Source organism: Acanthisitta chloris, unplaced genomic scaffold (assembly GCF_000695815.1).
Source record: "Acanthisitta chloris isolate BGI_N310 unplaced genomic scaffold, ASM69581v1 scaffold6356, whole genome shotgun sequence".
Taxonomy (NCBI): domain Eukaryota; kingdom Metazoa; phylum Chordata; class Aves; order Passeriformes; family Acanthisittidae; genus Acanthisitta; species Acanthisitta chloris.
This window is the reverse complement of record NW_008677541.1, coordinates 54878-75254: the sequence shown is the minus strand read 5'-3', so window position 1 is coordinate 75254 and position 20377 is coordinate 54878. Positions and strand designations below refer to the sequence as shown.

The following is a 20377-nucleotide window of genomic DNA, read 5'->3' as shown; positions in this document are numbered from 1 at the left end:
TTATTATTATTATAAAAATTATTTAATATTATTGCTGTGAAAGATGCTGGTTTACTTCAAAAGTAGTTCATGCAGTAATGTATAGTTACTTTTGTAACTATAATCTGTATATAACTTTCACCTATATAATGCAAACTCTGGTGACCAAAATTCAGCCTTGAAGAATATGAATGGAAGCAGCATACACCGCAAGGATGCTAAATATTTTGCAGCTGCCTTTGACACAAGTGAGATTTAGGGTGCAGGTGGCACCATATCCTTAGGAACCATTTACAGTCTTCAGGGAACTGATGTGAAAATTTCTAGCTAACTGCCCTGAAATGGGTTCTTCTGCTACTGTTGAGCAGAACCATCTTCTTACCATCTCCTCAACACTCCATGTTGACAATCTTGTGTTGTTGGTACATTCCAACAGGTTTTCTTGTAGTGGAAATGTTTATGATAAACAGAGAAGAATTAATATCAGATGGTCCCCTAACTTAAGGTTGCCATAAGTTTTTTTTCAGACAGTCCTAGCAAATCTCTGTTTTTATAGTTGGGACTTAATTAAAATCTGAAATGTATAAACACATGCGGACTATATTAAAGACCACCTTTCACTCTATGACACCTCTGTAAGTTTGGGCAGATTTTGTGACTGCAAAATGATGTAACCTGCAATCCTCACATGGTCATCTAATGCTCAGACACTGATGTCAGAAGACTTTGCAGATCCTGCTGACTCTGCAAGAGTTAGTAATGCTCCTCTGAGGCAACAGGAACAGTTGTACTGCTATGGCCCAAGTTCTGCAATATTTGTTCAAAGCATGTCTGTATTGGACTCTAGGCACAGAGTGCAAAAGGCTGCCTAAGTGCACTACCTTTAACAGTGCCACAGGTGATCTTAAAAGATTTGGCCTCATATTTCTGTTTCCAATATATAGGTGTATAGGACCTTCAGGATCTCATCTCATTTAACTTATTCAAACACAGGTGTTTAATTTGGACATGGGAGAAAAATTCTGTATGAAGCAATTTATTTATATGCCAAAAAGTTGGAGCTGGTCATTTTCTGAGTAGAAAATAGGGGAGTGAAGTAGAATTTCTGGGTTCTTTTTAGTTGAAAACATTATTTCTGGGGTATCAATCATAAATCTGACATTTCATTGAGAAAGCAGGTGGGAAAAAAGGTGGAAAATTGGTTTGTGGGTTTTTTTGGGCATTTGTTTTATTAGGTTTTATTTTGACTCAAACTCTCACCCCCAAAATCAAATTAGCTGATTCATCGCTGCAGTTCGAGTGCACCTGCTGTTACAACACCTCATACCCTTATTGTCTGTAAACACTGTATTAATTAAAAGATCTTGCTCTCTTAAAATGCAATAAATGCAGAAACACCTTCGTGCACTGAACTGGCTCAATCAAAGAATACAGTGCCACTGGAAATACTGGACAGCTATAAAAACAATAACAGAATATCAGAAACCCTCTTCATTTTAAGTTAAAACTGAAATATCAGTCTCTTAAATTGAAGTTTCAGGTAATCCAGTAAAAAATTTCCAGAGAAAAATATTTTAAACCAATTCTACTAAATATTCATTTACCTGTCTGATACTAGTAATAATTTTTAGCGTTTTCCTTTCTTTTCCTCCCCTTTGCTTTTCTCTAGTTGAAAAAAACTGAAACTTTGCATTTTACAGAGGGAAGTTTGAAAATATTAAAGAGTTCAATACTTCAGTTTTTGTTAGGATGCCATAGCACACAAGCCATGTGGTGTTGGCAGTACTGTTGGATTTCATGATGGCAAGTAATGAGATGTGGCCAGACTTCACCAAATTCACTGACACAGGACATCATGAGATACCAGAGACAGTAGAACTGCCCACTAATGTTAGCTTGGTTTTGTAGCCTGTGTCACACATATCCAGAACTTTAAAAGCATTAATGTCCCAAGCACCTCTTGATTTCATTATGAGTTACAGGCTTAAACACCTTAGACAAATATTTTGCATAGGTTGTCATAACCTGTTGGATGTTTTTGAACCCTAGGCGGAAATTACCCATTAGTATAGAGAACACAGCTTTTTTTTTGAAGCCACTGGAATTGCTAATATTTATGCAAACAGATGATTCAGTTCCCCTAGCCTAGGTTTATCAATCTTTGTGATATTTTTCTTCATTTCCATACAAGATGTTGTACTGGCCTTTAGCTGTCTGGAACAGTAACATTTTAGTGTCTGCACTTACCTGGTTGTGTTTGATATCTTCAGCAGGTGCACCGTAAGAATTCCTGTACAAAGTTGAGATTCCAGTGTTTTGAGCTGGAGAGAGAAAAAAAGAAGGAAAAAGCAAGTTTACCAAACATACCTCTTTGGTCTCAAAGGGAATTCTTAAGCCTTCATGAAATACATGAACCACTGTTTCCCACATACCAAAGTCTTTAAAAGCATCTGCAGACTTCTGTGTTACCTTCCCACTAAACAGTCCTCATCTTTGCTTTGGTATACATTTACTAATGGTAACAGGCTCTACATCATGTATGCATCAATCTTGTGCATTTCACATATAAATCAACAAAATAACTTCATACACCTAACATTCAGTAATATATTTCGTGTTATAGATGAGATTATATAAATTGCACATACACCAAACAGGTGGCAGTTGTGAATCGAGATTAAGAAACATTTCAGTCCTTTCACTATGTGAAAGGATGATGTGGATTACTTATCCTACAGTGATTTTGCCATATCATGAAATTATTAATGCAAAAAATGATTAAATGCAATTGAAAAATGAGTTATGCAAAAAAATAATATGTAGTTATCCTGAAGAGGTCTAGCCAAGACAGTGACTGCTGTCACTTTCTTTTCAGATGTCCTACTGCTGAAATGCACAGACAAAACTGAGCTATGAGTTTGAAATCAGAAGTTAATTCTAAAGGCAAGGAGGATAATAACATACAGTGTTGCTCAAATTTATTTCCCACCCTGTCCCAAAAAATTCACATAAAAAGCTAAGGATTTTCCTTGCAAAAACTGATTCCACTGATCAGTCTGATTTGGCTATGCACCTGAAGCTTTGTTTGCTGGTAGGACTAGAAAGATTGTAGTTATTTCTCACACGTCAAAGACTACTAACGTAGCATTTTGTGTGGCTGTTGCACACTTTTCATGCATAATTAACTTTTCAGACATTATAACCAATGATTTGACGCTGATATGAGGACTTTTGTTATAAAAGCACAGGCTTGAAAGTAAAAATTGAGTAGTCCTGAATCAGAGTAATCGGTGGAATTGAAATACGTTGCTCATGACATCTCTGAGGTCTCTGTGGAATGGCATAAAACCTGGAGGTACCAAGACGTGCTTTTAATACCTTCACAACTCAAAAACTTTGAGGGTGAAGACTGAACATCAGAGCTGAAAGCTGGATATGGGATCCATGCTAGTCACATCACTAAGAAGCACTACAGTTACTGAAGATGCAAGCACTCTTTCTTCCTTTGGTAAGATGCTAGCATGGACGCCAGCATATAAAGCTGCTTCTGTCTTTTCCCCTCACCTCTGCACCCTCTCTGCAGAAAGGAATGGCATGGCCTTCAGTTAATGCTGACCAGAATACACCAATTCTGACCTTCATGTCTGTCATGGGTTCTATGTTAAGGGTATATAATTTTTGTCAGTTTGGTGCACTGCTCCATGTTGCTGCTTTACAGATCTCAGATGGTGTTCTTAAAGATCTCCAGTGCGTTCGTGAAAACAGGATAAAGACGGGGCTTATATGGTGGGGTGATAAGCCCTAACAGATGGAAAAAGAGATTTTTCACTTCATAACTATTAACTGATAGGGCTGAAAAAACTCTTGTTTCTTGGAGAGCTGGATGAAGTTGCTAAGAAAGTGCATAGTCTTGTGTAGGAAATGGAGAAGAGCTCTGAAGGTCTCCAAGTGCAGCATGACCCTTTTTTTTTGAAAGTGTGAGTAACAGAAACTCTAGTAACAGGCGTTAGTTGATCTTCTCAAGTGGTAGCAACTCTTAATTCCACCTGTGTGCTAATCGGTTGTAAAAGATGGAAATAGGTGGAAATGATGGAAATTAGTGCTTGAGTAGTTTTCTTTAGTCATAGATGTTAGTGCTGAAGAGTTGATCTGCCAAGGTTCTCTCTGTTCAGGGTACATTTTGTCCTCTGAGTGATGTGTGAGACTTGATGGTGATGCTAGTGTTGGGTTTTTTTATATTCCAGCTACAGCCTCTGCTTTAGTGTTTGAAAATCTCCCTCCTGATGTCAGCCTTTAGTATTAGATTGCTCTTTATGGTGCATCATCACAACATGACTCTCAGCAGTGTAACTGCCAGATCTTTCCTTGATATCAGAATTTTTAATGCTGTTTTTCTGATTTTCTGGCTTGCCCCACAAAGTGCTAGAAGAAGCTGAGTTATACAAATTCCTCTTCTCAAGATCTAAAGATACCCAGGGTTTCAGCTGCCCATTTTGTGAAGTCCTAGTTCTTGAAGAAAATGAAAGTGACATTAAATGGGTTTGACTCTCATAGATGAAGAACTTCTTGTAACAATCTTGTTTTCATGTATATAAATGGCAAGATAAGCACGCAAATTTCTGGTCAGACATGACTGAACTTATTCAGTCCAGACAGGGCAATGTTGTCCATGGCTGGCTGATGTCAAGAATAAAAGACTGGTATTAGTTGCAACATCTGAGGGCTTTATGAAGAATCTGATGAAAAAGAGTAAACTGGACACATGCTAATTTATATGTTCTTGCAGGGAATCAGAGAAACTTTAAGAGGATGGTCAAGACCTTTCCATACAGATATATAAAAAGGCATATGGTACATATGTGCTGCTAATAGCCATGACTATTATAAAACCAGAAAATGTCCACAGTTGGTGCATAGCTGTCCCATGCACAACTGTGACATTTGCACTGATGTGCTCAGAAATGTCACATGACAGATTGAAGACTTATAGTCTCCCAGATTACATATTCTGCAATGGAAAATGGATAGTATCAGCTCATAAAATACTGCTGCAAGCTCTGCGTTGCTGATTTCACTGCAGTGATGTGGATACAAATTTGCAACTTTAAAATGAAAAAAAAAGCATTATCCTTTTCTTAATGTAATAAAACCAATGACACATAAAATGCTTGAAAATGAACGACAAGAGTTCAAGAATAAGAAGTCTTGGCTTAGGTTAGCTCAGAGGTTGAAATAATTCTGTCTCTGGAAGAAACAGAATAAGTCAAGCAATGTAGCTGCTAGCAGTGCATGCAGCCCTGCTCCGATACCTGCTTCTGACCATGCAGGTGGCATCTCTGGGAACTCCACTCCTGCTCTGCCATGTGTCAGTGAGCAGTTGACTCCTGCTGTCCAAAAGAAGAGGGTAAATATAAAAGAAAGGAGAGAACGAGCTAGATGAATGGACAGATATTGTGTGGTTAGTACTTGATTTTCCCTGTTAATATTGTATATGTACCATCATAATAAAATTACAAAACAGACAGAAAGAGAGGTTAATGAAACAATTTTCTTGTTTAAAACACGGGAAGAGAAGGGAAAGAAGTAAAAGGAGCAAGAGCTGAAGATTTTCCTGAAGTCACACTTCCTCATAGAGATACGAGAATTGTAGCTGCAGACGAAATGAACTGGAGTGATCAGTGTGCATGTTTATATTTTATGCAGTATCTAAACAACAGCACATGATAGTACTTTCACTAGAGAATATTGTGAGAGTTCTAAAATGAGCAGTATGATCAATTTGCAGTACTTTGTGGTTGCATCGCATAAAGAACATTATAGAAAAATATTGTCCTTTCTTCCCTCTGTGCAGTTTTCAAGGTGATATTGGTTAAAAAAACAGGCATATAGCTCCCCATACCAGTTTTCTTTAAAGCTGGCAACAGCTTTAAAACTTACGTTACTTGGTGGTTTAAGTGATAAAGATTTCACTGACCAAAGTCATCCCCATGTATCCCAGTCACTTGATTAATCGTTTGACATTCAGCTTTCAGGTCTTGTTCTGAACACTTTTACAGACACTTTGAAATAATAAGATGCTAGCCTTTTGCCCTCAGAAACACAAACTGATAATGAGAAAGGAAAGCTCAGCTGGACAGGTAGTCGTCCTTGTCTGGTATTGTGTAACCTGCTTTTTCTGCTATAAGCAGCAGGACTCCATTTTATAAAATTTAGTTCAAGACAGTACAGGGAAATGCTTCTGTGCCTCACAAATCTTAGGTAACAGAGATCATTACCTGTCGCTACCACTGCCACCTTCCTGCACAGTGAAAAATGAGGTAAGGGCATGAGAAAAGAATACAGTGTATTATGGTTTCTTAAAGTAATAAGTTCAAGTAGCCAGAGCACCTGTAGCTATTGTACCACCTGATGGTAGCTGTTGTGTTCTGAATGTCCAGGGATTTTGCCAGTAAGATTAAATAACAAAAGTATTGATGATTGATTCTTTACAACCAGAAGAAAAATACATTAATCAGAAGGTGTTTCTGCTGCTGGAAGTGAAGGCACAGTCTGCAAACTATGATGCACATATTAGCTCATTGAGGGAACTAACAAAGTAAAAGAAACTTCAAAGTAGGAGTCCCATGATAGTATACAGGAACCTTATCTTCCCTGTTTTGAAGGAAAACACCGTGGCATAAATAACATCATCACATGAACTTACAGTTCTAATTTTTTAAAATAGAATATAATAGGTTTTGTCTTAAAAATATACTTGAGGTGACAAAACTTTATTACTGGTTTTTATTTTCTACAGAGAGGAGAAAATGGACAGTAAATATAAAAGGCATCATAAACCTGTGAAGTGGACAATGAGAACTTTGATATTGTTCCTCTATTTTTTTAGCTATCCTTGTGAAATCAATATGTTATCATCTTCAGCCAAACTGTTTACTTCATAGATTCTCCATTTTTCCCAGAGGTTTCCTGACAACTACCCACAATGGCAGGAAGCCAACATTTCTACTTTGAAAATCCATCAAAAAACCTTCATTTCAGTCCCAGCCAAGAAGTCATAAAGTTTTCGAACTATAAACTGAGAAAAGCTTTGGAGAAGAGCATGGAGACAGTCATGGATAAATTGGGACTACAGCTGTGGCTCTACATTCTGTGTAAATCCGTAAGTCAAAGAAAGGTTTGTGTAATACATCAGCTTGGCACAAAAACAGAAGAGCAGATCAAAATACGTATACGTCCGGTGGAACCTGAAAAAACATTCATCTAAGTCCCATCTACGTGGATGCACAAAATGAAACATAGGCATTGCAATGAACTTGCTACATGAACTTATATCAGACCATTCAAGTAATTTCAAAATGTCTCACAATTTAAATCACAAATACTGATTTTGTATTGTTCTTTAATCAAATATTTATTATTTAATGAGTTACAATTATGTTACACAAATTTCATGTTGAATGTTCATGAGCAAGACTCCTTCTGTCATTTTCTTTTGTTCTTAAAATGGTGCCAGATTTGAGCTTGGGCCAAATGAGCATGGATCTGCTGATCTGAAAGAGAGAGAACGTTAATTGTTAGTTCCATATTTATTTGTACATTGGTCATGTAAGATTGGGAGATGCTATCACACTTTTTAATTTGAATTTGCTTTTCTTTTCCTCACTGAGCTCTGTAGCTGGAAAGACAGTTGGTAGCTGAGTATGATGCTGAGAGTTTCAAGTTTCCTTACTAGAACTCCACCCAAATAATCAATAGAACCAGACAAAATACAAGGTGATATTAAAGGAAAACACAATGTAAAAATCAAAATGAAGCAAAGGTTGCAGGAACAGCACAAACCTCACAATCTGAAAATTATATTGCAAAAGAAAAGAAACAAGGGAAACAGAAGTGGGAAGAAAAACACTATAGTAAAAAAACAAAATGAAAAGGGGTAGGGAAAAAGAAACCCCCATTGTTTTAATTAAGTAGAGCGAGACAAAACTATCTAGAAGGAAACACAAATTTTCAACACAAAGACGCCTGCTTGGTGAATATTCTGATATAATCTGCTAGTCTTAATTTGCAGATACAGCTAGAACAAAGTACTAATGTTTGTGTCTTTTCAGCCTGCTGCTCTTATTCCTGAGATTTGCCCTTCACAGGTCCTTGACAAACAGCTGAAAAAACTGCAGTTCCTGTCCTTCACAATTAGACAAGTAAGGACCACTGAAGTGTTCCGGAGAAGGGTCTTATGCAGTGACTATGAAACAGTCAAAACATTACAGATACATAAAATGCAGTACCTTGTCTGAATCTGCTGCACTCTCCTGTAGTACCTTGCAGATGTTGTTCAGGACACTCCTGGTTTCTGTGGTTTCCAAATGCTCTTGACTGTCATTCTTCTCTTCAGATTTTCACTGTCATGCTAATTAACGTTCCATATTGCACTTTCACACAAATTCAAAGGCTGGCCTAAAGGCCAGGTTTTGATTACATAATCACATATCCCACGGTAGATGCAGTATGAGTATCTTCATATCCTGAATGTGGTCTTCAAAGCTAGTATGGACGGCTTGACACTGAGTCAGCATGTTCCTGGAGTCCCCAGTGAGCTGAGGAACACAAAGGCAACCCGTTCTGGTTGCCTCTGAGTAACACCTCTAAAAAGGGCATGGGAGAAGGTAACAGGCATTCAGAAACTGCAGAGTGACTCCTCACTGTGAATTTTTTTGCTTGTCCTGAGGAAGCATTTGGAGAAGAGGACACCATGATGCTCAGCACTATATAAATGTAATAAAATATTCAATAATGGTTATGTAAGGCTCTACAATGGTGATGGAGACCAACATGTATTTTGCAAGAGAATTCATGAAGAGGTACAGTACTGGGCTAAGCATTCAAAATTTTCTAATTCCTGAAATGCTCACCAGGGAAGAGAGGCCTTCAGTGAAACCTGCAAGAGATGCCACAACATACACAGAGAAAACGGTTGTATTTAAACCAGCCCAGCTGAGAAAGTAACATAGACAGACTCTACAAACAGCCCCAAATTTCCTAGGAATGACATATACAAAATAAGCTAACCAATCCTGGAGAGCCATTTCCTGAAAAAGAGCTGTTAGGGATCACTGCACATGCTCAACCACACCAGTTAATTTAAAGTGTTCTACCAACTTCCTTCTGAAAACAAATGTAAAATTGAAAAAGAAATGTAGAATGGTTTTCAGAGCCTGTCTTCTGTGAAGAAACATGGTCATTACAAATCATTTTCACAAAGCATTAACATCAGTTATATCTTTGGCTGTATTTCTCAAGGTGGCTAAAACTTTGGAATCAGCCAAAGCAGGTTGATTCTTTTCCATAGTAGAGTAAATCCAGCCAAGCCTATAAAATCAACAGTCTATCACAGCTGAGTTTTATATGTGCTATGCAAGCACAATCTCACCTGTCATGGTGTCTTTCCTAGAAGTGTGTTCTCCCTTATTTCCATGGTAAGTGGCGTTAGTTCCAGTTGATTCATAGTCTGTTTTTCTTTCTTTTAGGCTGATCATTTCCCGAGGTGAGGCTGGGGCACTTGCTAGATAACAAAAATGGATTTATTTTCTTTACTGTATATGACTGAATGCAGTGTCTAGCTCTAGAGTAAACATTTTAGCAAACTTTGTATTTGCCAACATATTGAAGAAGCACTACTGCATTATGGAGGAAAAGAAAAGGTACTGTTATTCAAGTGCAGAGCAAATGTATTTAGTGGACAATCAACTGCAAACATAATCTGTCTCTGAATGTTTTATTTTTTTCATTTACATTCAACTTCTAGTATGATCATTATGAAAACTACAGTAATATTATCTTTCTCTTTTCCCTTTTTAATTTCTTTAACTTGTCAAAACTTTCTGGTATAGGCACTTTCATTTCTTCCTCAAACTGGTTACTTTATTTCCATTGAAAAGCTTTCAACTGTGTAGAAAAAACCTTGTAACATGGTTTCTTCCCTTTTGTCTTGAAAATAAACAAACCAATTAAATTACTCTAATGGCAAAGGGAAGAAAAGAAAGGCTTTTTTTAATAAGAAACAGAGCAAAGAATGCCTAACACAAAGGTAACTCAAATAATTGGTCTGTCTTTAAATTTCTATATATGAACATCTGCTATTAAAACAACAACTGCTACTTTGCACTGTTCTTATTAAGACTATCATCAGCTATACTCATGGTGTGGATAAAAGGAGGAAAGTACAGGTGACAAGGAAGAGAAGTGGATTTCATCCCCAAATGTCACATACTGGAGAACGTGAAGGTGATCACTGGCACTGATTCTGAAGCCTTTAAAGCTTGTGATGCTTAGGGAAAAAAGGGAAAAATATTTGCTTTCAAGTAAACTGACTTCAATATATTTAGGTGTTGGTAGATAAAATGCACTTTCCCTGCTGTGGATGGCAGGGGAAGGAGTACAGGGTGAGTGGCAGAGCCCCCCAGAGCCTTGTTAGGACACAGCAGCACAAAAATAACTAAAGTGCTGGTGCTTACTCCCACACACTCCCCTGCCTCCACCCAGTTATTTGATGTGTCAAAGGAACCTCAAAACCAGTAGCAATGTCCTTGTTTAAAAAGAAGGGAGGAAAAAAATAAATTTTAAGACAAACTCATTTGTGAAACCTGTCTATGAGTCTGATTTTTCAGCATCTCTAAACTATGTTACATTTTTTACTTAAGGAACAAGGAAGCACTTGTACTCAACTAAGGAGTAGGGAAGCACAAGTGATGTTGAATTCTGCTTTGACTTGTTATGCTGTTATGCTCATATCTGCTCTTTGCAGAAAAAATGCAGGACAGATGTCTTTTCTTATGAAGCCATTAGAATTGTGGATTGCTTTTAAACTGTTTGTCAATGATGATGTAAATCTAAAGCTGGTAATTCAGCGGATAAAAAGAAACATGATGTTAAACTACCAAATCATCTAATGGCAGCTTGAGTCTAATGGGGAACAAATCAGAATGCAAACCTTGACAAAGCTGCTAACAGAGGGACACATTTTGTTTCACATACTCTGGTAATGATTTTAAACACTCTGGTGAACAAAATTGACTGATACAGACAAAACCATCTCTCTCTGTACACTGCGGGAATGATCTCTCTCTTTCCATGTGAGGACGACTGCTTTCTAGCAAGCCTTAAAATCCAGAAGTGCTCTCTTTCATAGGTTTTACTGGAAGCAAACATAAAATCATTGGTTAACACTGGGCTAAAAGCTGATGTCATGGTTTATTGCTTTTATTCTTAAAGGACACAGAAAAGAACACAGACCTCTCTATGCTAGTTTAAGCATTTTATCACGAAGTCCTAGAGATGGATGGGACATTGTGAGTTCACTTACTTCAACTCTTTACCCCCAAGGTAGGATTCAGGATACCAAAATAATTCTCGACAGATTTTAATCTAAATCTAAAGATCTCTAATGACAAAGATCACATAATTGCTCCAAGCAGTCTGTTCCAGTGCTTTCCTTCCCCACTGTTAGGAAATGTTCCCTGATGTCTAGCCTGACTCCTTGCTCCTCATTATTTCCATTTGTCTGCTATGAAAGTAAAGAAAGTTCATGCTGTTCCTCTTCATGGCTGGCTGTTATGTGCTTGAATACTCGGTGTGTACCTCTTTCCACACTCTCTTACTTCAGTTAAACAATTACAGTCCATTCAGTGTATTCTCATATCATGATTTCTCCATCTTCCAATTCATGTGTGCAACTGACAAAATTCCCTACTCCATTTCTAAAGAACTTTCATTTAGTTAGTTATTTTCCTAATTTATTTGTAAAGGATTGAATCTTTTTTTTTTCCTTTGGACATTATCTCCAGTTTCTCAGGATTACTCTGAATTTCAAGAATGCCCTTCAAAAGAACATGAGTTTCTCCCAGGTTTATGTCACCCATAAAGGTAACAAGCATCCCTTTCACATTACCTGGGTCATTACTGAAACCACTGAAGAGTACTGGGCGCAGGCAAACATCCAAGCAAAGCATTCTAACATTTAGGCAATTAGCAATACTCATTCTTTGTGAATGGTTTTCAGTCAGTTTTGTATTTACAACACATGACATTTTCTGGACTGTTTGCTAGCTTGCCCTAGCTTGCCTATAACAATGTGTGAAAGAGTCTTACTGATGACTGTACTTAGTGACTATTCTTTCCATAAGGTATGCTTCCATATTTCCGCAGAGTTTGCATGCTGCAGCACGAATTCTGGTGCATTTTGTAAGAACAAATGGTATTGAACCTAAGTTTGTATTTGATATGGATACAATCAGACACACAGCAACTTATACTGCTATGAAGACAGACACACTCCTAGATTTAAGTAGTATTTTATGTTCCTATTACCTCTGAGGTGCTCAGATTGTGATTATTTATTCCAGCAATTTTCTAAAATGATACTGAGCTGACCAGTGGGTATTGACATGGGGGCTTCTCTTCCTTCACATACAGCTGCTATTATTTGTCCTTTTCCAGTCTTATGATAACTGATGATGGCCACAAAATCTCATCCAAAATTTAGAGTAACAGAGTGAGGAGACAGTTCTGTCAAGAGACAGAACTAAGATCTCAAGGCCAGACATTTCAAGTGCCTTGCAGTTGCAGTCAAAATGAGAGGAACAAGAGCCCTTTATGGACTTGTGTAATGACAGATTTTGAAAACTGAGTAGCAACTCTCACTGTACTTCTGGTTATATTTTCAAGTCACCTCAGTTGTTGTTCTGCAGGACCAAGATGCAGCTTCTAGATAATTAACAAAACAATTTTCTTGAAAAACCAAGGTATTGCAGAATGCTAATGGCAATAAGTTTGGTGAATTTTAATCCTAAACTCTTGGTGTACCTATGGAATGACAGCTTTGATTGAACAAGTAGCAAAAAGCAAAGGCTGGCAGTTCTGTTCATCTCAGAAATTTTTCACAGGGAATGGCTTTACCTAAGGAAGGTATGGTCCAACTTAGAATAAGATGAAGGGAAGATTACCTGGTTTCTGAAAAGAAAAATTAATTTATACTGCTGCATAAGTTGAGATACTTACATTAATTAATTGTGTAGATCACATAGAGTTGATAATAGCTGGTGTAAATATGCCATCAAAGTTACATGAAGACCTGTAGTCAATCTTCTGTGAAACTTATATATGCATGTGTATGCACACATACTCAGAATAAGAGCTGACCAAAAACGTAATGTGAATCCTTCAACTTCTGGTAAGTATGTAGGATGGTCATAAACAACATGGTGGGTTTCATGACTAGCAAAGTAAGTAACAGAATTTCCTCATACTACTAATGGACACCATTGCCCTGAGATCTAATCAGATAATCCCCATCAGGAAAACAGTTCATGAGAATTTGTTACAGAAAGTTATGGAATATTCTTTCTGCTGCAAAACTTTAGACGGTAGTAAGAAAAAATAAATTCCTGTTTTGAACAGATAATCTGGAGAAGAGCAATGAATATACTTTATGCCCTTCTACCACAGTTACCAACAAATCCAGATGCCAGTGACATGGCATAAAGAAGGAAAATGCCAGTGATGAATTACCTGTGTCTTTACTCCCAACAGCCTGGTCTTACCTGAGCGGTTGTTAGGAGACATGCGCACGGGAGAGATGGAGGGCGTGCGTGATGAAGAGTACGGTCTTTGCCGATCCCTTTCGATTGTTGAAGATGAGGCTACAAAGTGATACTGCGACCATCCATCCTGAAACATCAAACATTGAGCCAACAGTCACTGAAAATGCCATATGGGTCCCCATTTTAAGTACAGAGCATTTTCCTCTAGTGTTTTCACTATGGATACACAAGTAGGCTATTATCTTCTTGCCACTGGGTGGCAAACATTCTTGGTGGTGCAGGATATGATGTGCTGACTGAACTGACAGAGCAGGAGAAAAATTAAAATGTAGAAAGTTCTGTGAAATAACACAAATGATGAACAACTTTTAGGCTTTTTGTTTAATAGTTCTGTCTTTTCATTTCTATTTTCACATTGCAAATGGCATTCTGTCTTGAAATCATTTCCATTTGATAACGAAGTTTTGGAGTAAGTAGATGGGGAAGCTCCAGGATTACCAGATTGGTCACCTATAGTTTACTTATACTAACTGCCTGTTTGTTCACACATGAGGGAAAAAGAATCAATTTATTTTCTTTGTCGCATTTTTCTCCAAGGTGTACCAAGAGAAATTCTATTCCTTCTATGTAAAACTGTGGTAATGGAGATGTATTAAAAAAAAAAAAAGAAAGAAATTAATACAAATACTAGAAACAGCTAGTTCAGAAATAAAAAAGGGGACTTTAAATAATTCATTTTATTCCTACACCATAGTATAATCAATAATCCAAAATAATGTACTTCACATTTTAAAAAAGATATTAAATATAGTCTAAAACTATCATGAGAGAATAAACTGACTTCTGCTAGTGCTCTTATTGAATGACAATATTTCAAATGCCTTCAGCATTGATAGATTGTAACTGTCTTTATCACTGCATAATGTTAAACCTAAATCAGTAACACTGAGTTTTCCCAGTCTTGAGCAATTTTAAAACTGCCTACTCTGTTGGGCTCAGTGGAAATTGAGTCAAGCACCCAGCATGTTGCTAAACAAAAGTTTTGCAATGAAATGCTGAATAAACACAATAAAATACTACCAAAAGCCAGCTCATCTTATTTCTTCTTGCTTACAAAAGAATAATTCACTGTTGGGTTAGTAAAGAATACTCCCAACCCCGACCTCAGCTATTCCAGACATCCAGCCCTTAACCCCACCACTTCCCATGCCTTTGCTCAAGGCATCTCTCTCACTTTGTTCACTCCAAGGAAACCACAGGCACTTGGCTTTCACAATTGTGAGAGAAAATGGCTTCAAAATACCTGTTCCACTAAACTCTTAGGAAAGAGAACTTGGCAAGAGTGTGACACAGCAGGAGGAAAGGAGATACTCATACTTGTAGAGGGAAATACTTTAAATAGATTAGGATAGACAGAGGTGGCACCTAACTCCAGACTCTGAATGTCTCTACTCCTCACATAATGCATTTGTACAAACACGTGTGTATTTCAGTTCCGATTTCCAATTTGAAAGGGAACATTAAGAAGAGTGAAATCTGGACTACAGCTTGAACAGAGAGTCAGGATGTTCCCTAGAGTGTTTATCCACAGAGATCACTCATGTTAAGGACACTTTGCTGAACAGCACCTCATATTTCATCACAGTCATATAAGAAAATATAAGGAAGAAAACTAGTCAGGTAATATAAAATAGTAAGAACAGCTTGAACAAAGAAATAGTCACTCTTTCACATCACCTCCTTAAACCAAAATTTTCTATATCCAATCTTTCCAATAAATATCCAATCTCCAAAAAGCTGTTTCTATGCAAGCCACATCCTCCAGACTAGAGAGGGGATCCATGAAAGTTAAAACAGAAACATCTGGAAAGTCCTAACTTCTTAAATCAAACTGGAAATTATTAGAAACCTTTCAATATATATACTATACATAATGTGTATATATACATAAAGTACATGTATTTTTAAAGAAGACATAATAGCTCATAGCTATAGTTATAATTAATAGTTTAAGTCCAGTAATCGTATCCAAGCATCTAGACTACAAATAACATATTTAGTATTATTTTTATAACTCTGGTTAATTATAACTTGTGTGGTGATTTCTCTATTATAACGCCGAAGGAGCAAACATGTGAGAAGCCCATGCCTTTATCATGCTGAAGAAAAATGGTTCTCTTCTTTCTCCTTCTCTGGGGTCAGAATTTTTTACCAGAAAGGTGACTCTAATTCACTCTGTTGTAGTTTTCTGATCACTTATTTCTTTTAAACAGACTGAAGAGGAGGAAGATATTAAGAGGACAGACTTTAAATCTGATAAAAGGAAAAGGAATAGATTATTTGTTACTCTCTGCCTGCTAAAGGAGGAGACATCAGCCATGTTTACATAGAAATGCTTCCAGCTTTGTGGATCTGGATACATCCATGGCCAGGTATACTCTCCTTTTGCACTCTTGCTTTCCTCAAGTAAGTCCCTGGCATGTGGTTCAGAAAAAAAGTGCTGTGAACCCTCCCCATAATCTTTCTGTTGTCTCTTCCATCCCTACTGTTTACATTAACACCTGGACCCTGGTTCACAAGGGAAGTGGATGAAATAAATCCCTGATATCTGTACTGTCCCACAGATTCTACAGGAATAGCATATGACACAAGTAGTATCAACAGGTACTTTGTAAATCCTGCTTCCTCAGAACCAGCGTTGTATGGTGCCTCGGCAGTGAGGGACCTGTATTTGAGGTGCTAGCACTAGAAGTCTTCTGTGTGATGGATGTTCTTCCATCTTCTCTTCCCTGCAAATTTTCTTTTTTCCTCTGCTGGCGGTACTGTCTATAATGAGGTCTTCAAATAAATTCTGCTACAAAGTCTCAAGTTGGCAAGCCAAATCAGCTCAATAAAACAAGTCAAGCAAACTATAATGAACTCTATCACAAGTATTGTGGTGACTTGGCATTGCTTTTGACTCAACAACGCATACTGCTATGTATGATGACCTTCGTGGTGTTTTCCAACAGCATTGTGGGCAGCTTCCAGACCTCATGGTATTTCATAACCCAAATACTTTTAAGTTATCGATCTCTAGCTCTCTTCTGCCACAAGGAACAAGCTTCTTTCCTTGTAAAGGTAAACAGTTTGTAACAAATTTATTAAAACTATCCCCATCAACAATTCCAAAAGCTATTAGTGTTAAATATTGAAACTAATTTTTAAGAGCCTAAAGGGAGTATTTTCAATTTAATGGAGAGATAAATACCACCTGACATGATGGCTGCTTTCATTAGTTTGTTTCAGGTCTACTGCCTGTAATGAAATTTAATTAAATTGATTTGGGTACTTAAAGGTACAGTATAGAGCAGTGTCCTGCAGAGAACAAAGCTAACTCGAGAGCAAAGTATGTGAGACTGCATTTCTGAAACCAATTTACCATCCACAGGTGTGATCTAGGAGAGGAAGAGTAAAACAAAAGAATCTGACAAATTGGAAAGAAATTCAATGCAATCTGGTTACAGAATGGATGCATTTGTTAACTGGCAGCAATTAATAAAGAGATGGCAACTGCATACTACAGGGGGACAGAGAACAGTCAGAGGCCAGAAATACCATTGTATGTTCTTATTATCTCTTCCAAAGTATCTTCTACTGGGCATTTATCTATATTTTGATTATAATGAGTATATCTATTGTCCCTCAATTGTACTTCATAAAGTCCAAATATCAAAGCTTGATTGGCAGTGACATGTTTCATACAATATCTTGGGAAAGCTATATGGATTAAATCTGGGATGGGAGTTGGATAATCACTGTAGAAAACAGAAGTGCTATTGTAGTCTCATTGATCACCTTTTACTGGGCTTAAGGAGTGAACAGGCCCTATTTATTCTTGCTTGGCTTTAAGTCATTTTGAAAATAAATAGTTTTTGTCAGGTCCATGGGAAAAGAATTATTTTTTCAGGGTGACTAAACTCACTGTTCCAAACACCTGTTGCATGTGTCTTATGAAAACACAATTTGATTTTCTTTTTTTTCCTTGGTATTCTTTTTGGTGTTTATAATGTAGAGGGGGAAAACCAGTTTTCTATTGTGTTCGCAAGAATTTTAAATTTTAAGAACTCTCTGGTAGAGGAGTCCTTGATTTTGAGGAGATGATTTGTGGAGGTAGATGATATCAGACCACCATTTTCTCACTTGTAGTACAGAAACATTGTAAGGACTGAATTAATTAAGCCCTGATGGGAATTGGCACCATGTTGACTCAACAGGAAATCAGAGCTCCTGACTGAAGAATTCAGAGATGATAGAAAAGTGACGTAGCCAAGGAATGAATGGTGGAACCAGGGATGGTGTGGTGCCTAGCCTGGGTGATCTTATGGCATCCACTCAGAGAGAATCTGCACATCAGCTCATATGCTAATAGCCACGTGGCAAAAATGAAAACAAGCCCTACCCTCTGACTGATTATTCTGATGAGTTGCTCAGAAGACACTGACTTGAAAAGCACTGAGCAGTCTAGTGAAACTCTACGGGGGCTGCATGCACAGCAGTGTCTTTCAATGCTGAAGAGCACAATCTGCCCTGACTCCTGGCTTAACATATCCTAACATTGTCATGAACAAAGAGAGTGACTTCTTGCAAGCAGGAAAATCCTACTTGAGAGAAAAAACCCCAAGAAATGATCCACCAAATCCAATAACAAAACAGCTAATACTTGAAAAACTATAGAAAACGTTGTGTTCTGCCTCCACCCAGTTTACAACCTCTCCAGCATGCTACTTCTTGCTTCAGGTCTGATCCTCTTGTGACTTGATTTAATAGACATTTTTACAGATGACTTGAAGCACACAGGACCAGACTTGCTTTGCCATCCTACTTCCTTATCTGTAAGCCAGCTTTTTACTGGTTCCAGGATATTAACTGTAGTAATAACTGCTCCTGTAATGGTAATAAACTGCAGAAATCTGAAGTTCTGATAGGCAGCCTCTTGCAGGAATCAGTAACTAGACTCACTATGGTGTTAGAAGTAGGTGATATAGCAACAAGGCAAAGTGCCTCTAAGTATGTAACGTAGGATCTACTTACTTTGAAACTCAGCCAGACATTTCTCTGAGTTGCTGGTGATGTTTCCTTTGCAAACTAAAGCACTGCTGTCAGGTTAAATGAAACATCCTGACTGGTGTGCACCAGTGTGACACTGACTTAGAGTAGAAGATAAATCTGATGTGAATTAAGTCAAGGCTCATCAAACTTACACAGATCTGGGCAATTCTTCACTGGGAATTTGTTGTCATGATGCTAATAAGATATAACAGAAATGAGAACTGGATCAAATAATCTACATACATTGGCATATGAGTTATGTGTGTGACTTGACTGCAGTGAGAAATCTAAAATGGTCACAAGGTTGGGCTGATCCACATATACATCTCATGGATCTCTTAAATGGGATTTTTGAAATAATGTGGTTTTAATGTTCACCAACAACCACCCTTATCATATTAGGCTTTACAACCAGGGATGATATTATTTTCTTTTAATACAAGAGGAAGAAAAATTATATTTCCCAGTGCTTCTCAACAGAGATACCAAGCATGACTTCTCTCCCTCTGCCAGCCCCATGGCAACGGAGACTAACCACCCCTCACTAACACACCTCCATAGTGAGAGTGCAAGCAGGACCTGTGTGCCAGCAAAGCAGGAGATAAGGAAACGTCAGCTGCTGAAGGAGAGGTGGCGAGACAGCTGTCCTCCAGAAAAGACCATGCCTTTGTACTTGAAGCATATTTACTTTGGAGAGGGATTTCAACTAAACTCTTATGGCTTCAAAAACTCTTAGAGAACAAACCAAACTCTTGAAAAACAAACCAACTAGTTTTACATAATCTATCTCACTAAAAAACATTTCTTTTCATTTTTTCTTTGAATTTACAGTGACAAATCTTATTATCAGTAATTGATTCTGGAAAGCATTATTGTTTCTGGATTTGCTTGTGTTGTTTCCAGTAAAACTCAAAGAATTCCTGGGCAGCTATCTGCTTTATGAGTTAATTTACTGCCATTAGTGACACCACAATTCTAAGCAGTATACTGACATTTTTACTCCTAGGATTTTCTCTTTTACTTCTGAAGTGGGAACTCAAGATCTGTTGTTCAAGGGAGGAGTAGGGATTTAGCCTGGAAGACTCTGGTGTTCTCCCAGCTCACGCATCAGCATTTGTTGAGTAATTTCAGTAGCTTCAAAAGGGCTGCTGACTCCAATTGTCCTGTTTCTCCTCCCTGAAGAGAGGAGGACTCAAAGCCAGGCCCTAAAAATCAACAGATGCAAAGTGAAGGCACAAGTCACTGAAGCTCACCTTATTTCCACAGCTTATGGAAATTAAAAAATTTTTTAAAACAGACAAATTCTTCAAGTTTGGGGGATTTAAAAATATTACAACAATTTGGATAAAAGTATAGGAGTTGTCCACAGTATGACTACTTAGCTGAAGTAGTTAATGGAAATTACAGTTTGCTTTGCATGCCTTACGATGATGATGATGAAGCCACTTGTTTATTTTGCATGCCTTACGATGATGATGATGATGACGATGAAGCCACTTGTTTACTGGTTACAGGTTATGTTGAGAGTATGATACCTGCTGCTCTGTGAGCCTGGGAGGAAGGCCACTCACTCCTCCCTTGCACAGACATCTCAGAGGGGAGAGGACCAAAAGCCACTCAGAGCACCATGGGAGCAGTGCCATCACTTACCTTGCACAGACATCTCAGAGGGGAGAGACCAAGAGCCACTCAGAGCACCATGCCATCACTTG

The 20377-nt window shown here is 37.8% G+C and overlaps 1 protein-coding gene across 1 annotated transcript in view; it reads right to left on the bottom strand.

Annotated features, from left to right (window-relative positions):
- Positions 1-20377, bottom strand: part of LOC103803958 (catenin delta-2-like) — a 73753-nt gene that overhangs the window by 1384 nt on the left and 51992 nt on the right. Inside the window, exons 6-8 of the mRNA XM_009076540.1 lie at positions 13575-13701; positions 9407-9538; positions 2227-2300 (exon numbers count right to left, since the gene is read on the bottom strand). Of these exons, the coding sequence (XP_009074788.1) occupies positions 2227-2300; positions 9407-9538; positions 13575-13701 (333 nt within the window). The remainder of the gene's footprint in view (positions 1-2226; positions 2301-9406; positions 9539-13574; positions 13702-20377) is intronic.